At 57.0% G+C, this 272-nt stretch overlaps 1 protein-coding gene across 1 annotated transcript in view; it reads right to left on the bottom strand.

Moving 5' to 3' along the window:
• LOC119591943 overlaps positions 1 to 272 on the bottom strand; it is a gene marked incomplete in the record, with an annotated part of 10649 nt that overhangs the window by 1566 nt on the left and 8811 nt on the right. Inside the window, 1 exon segment of the mRNA XM_037940697.1 lies at positions 44 to 270. Within this exon segment, the coding sequence (XP_037796625.1) occupies positions 44 to 270 (227 nt within the window).

Here is a 272-nt window from a genome sequence, read left to right as displayed (position 1 = left end):
TTCAACTTTTGAAACCGATCGACATGACGCGCCATCCGCACACCTGGAAAACCTTCTCGTAGTACGAATAAGCAACGGACTGGTTATCGTAGACGATCTTATGCCACTCGAGGGGCGTGACCTGGTCGAAGAACCCGCCCCTCTCCGCCGAGTACAAGCCGCTGTGCACCGTCGGCTCCGGAAACACGGCGTAGACTGTCAGGCTGCTGCGGATCGTACATGTGGCAACGTCGCCGGAGAGCTCGTTGTCGATGCGGTTCGATGTCTTGTCT

Source organism: Penaeus monodon, chromosome 29 (genome assembly GCF_015228065.2).
Source record: "Penaeus monodon isolate SGIC_2016 chromosome 29, NSTDA_Pmon_1, whole genome shotgun sequence".
NCBI classification, from domain to species: domain Eukaryota; kingdom Metazoa; phylum Arthropoda; class Malacostraca; order Decapoda; family Penaeidae; genus Penaeus; species Penaeus monodon.
This window is presented reverse-complemented; position numbering and strand designations above follow the sequence as displayed.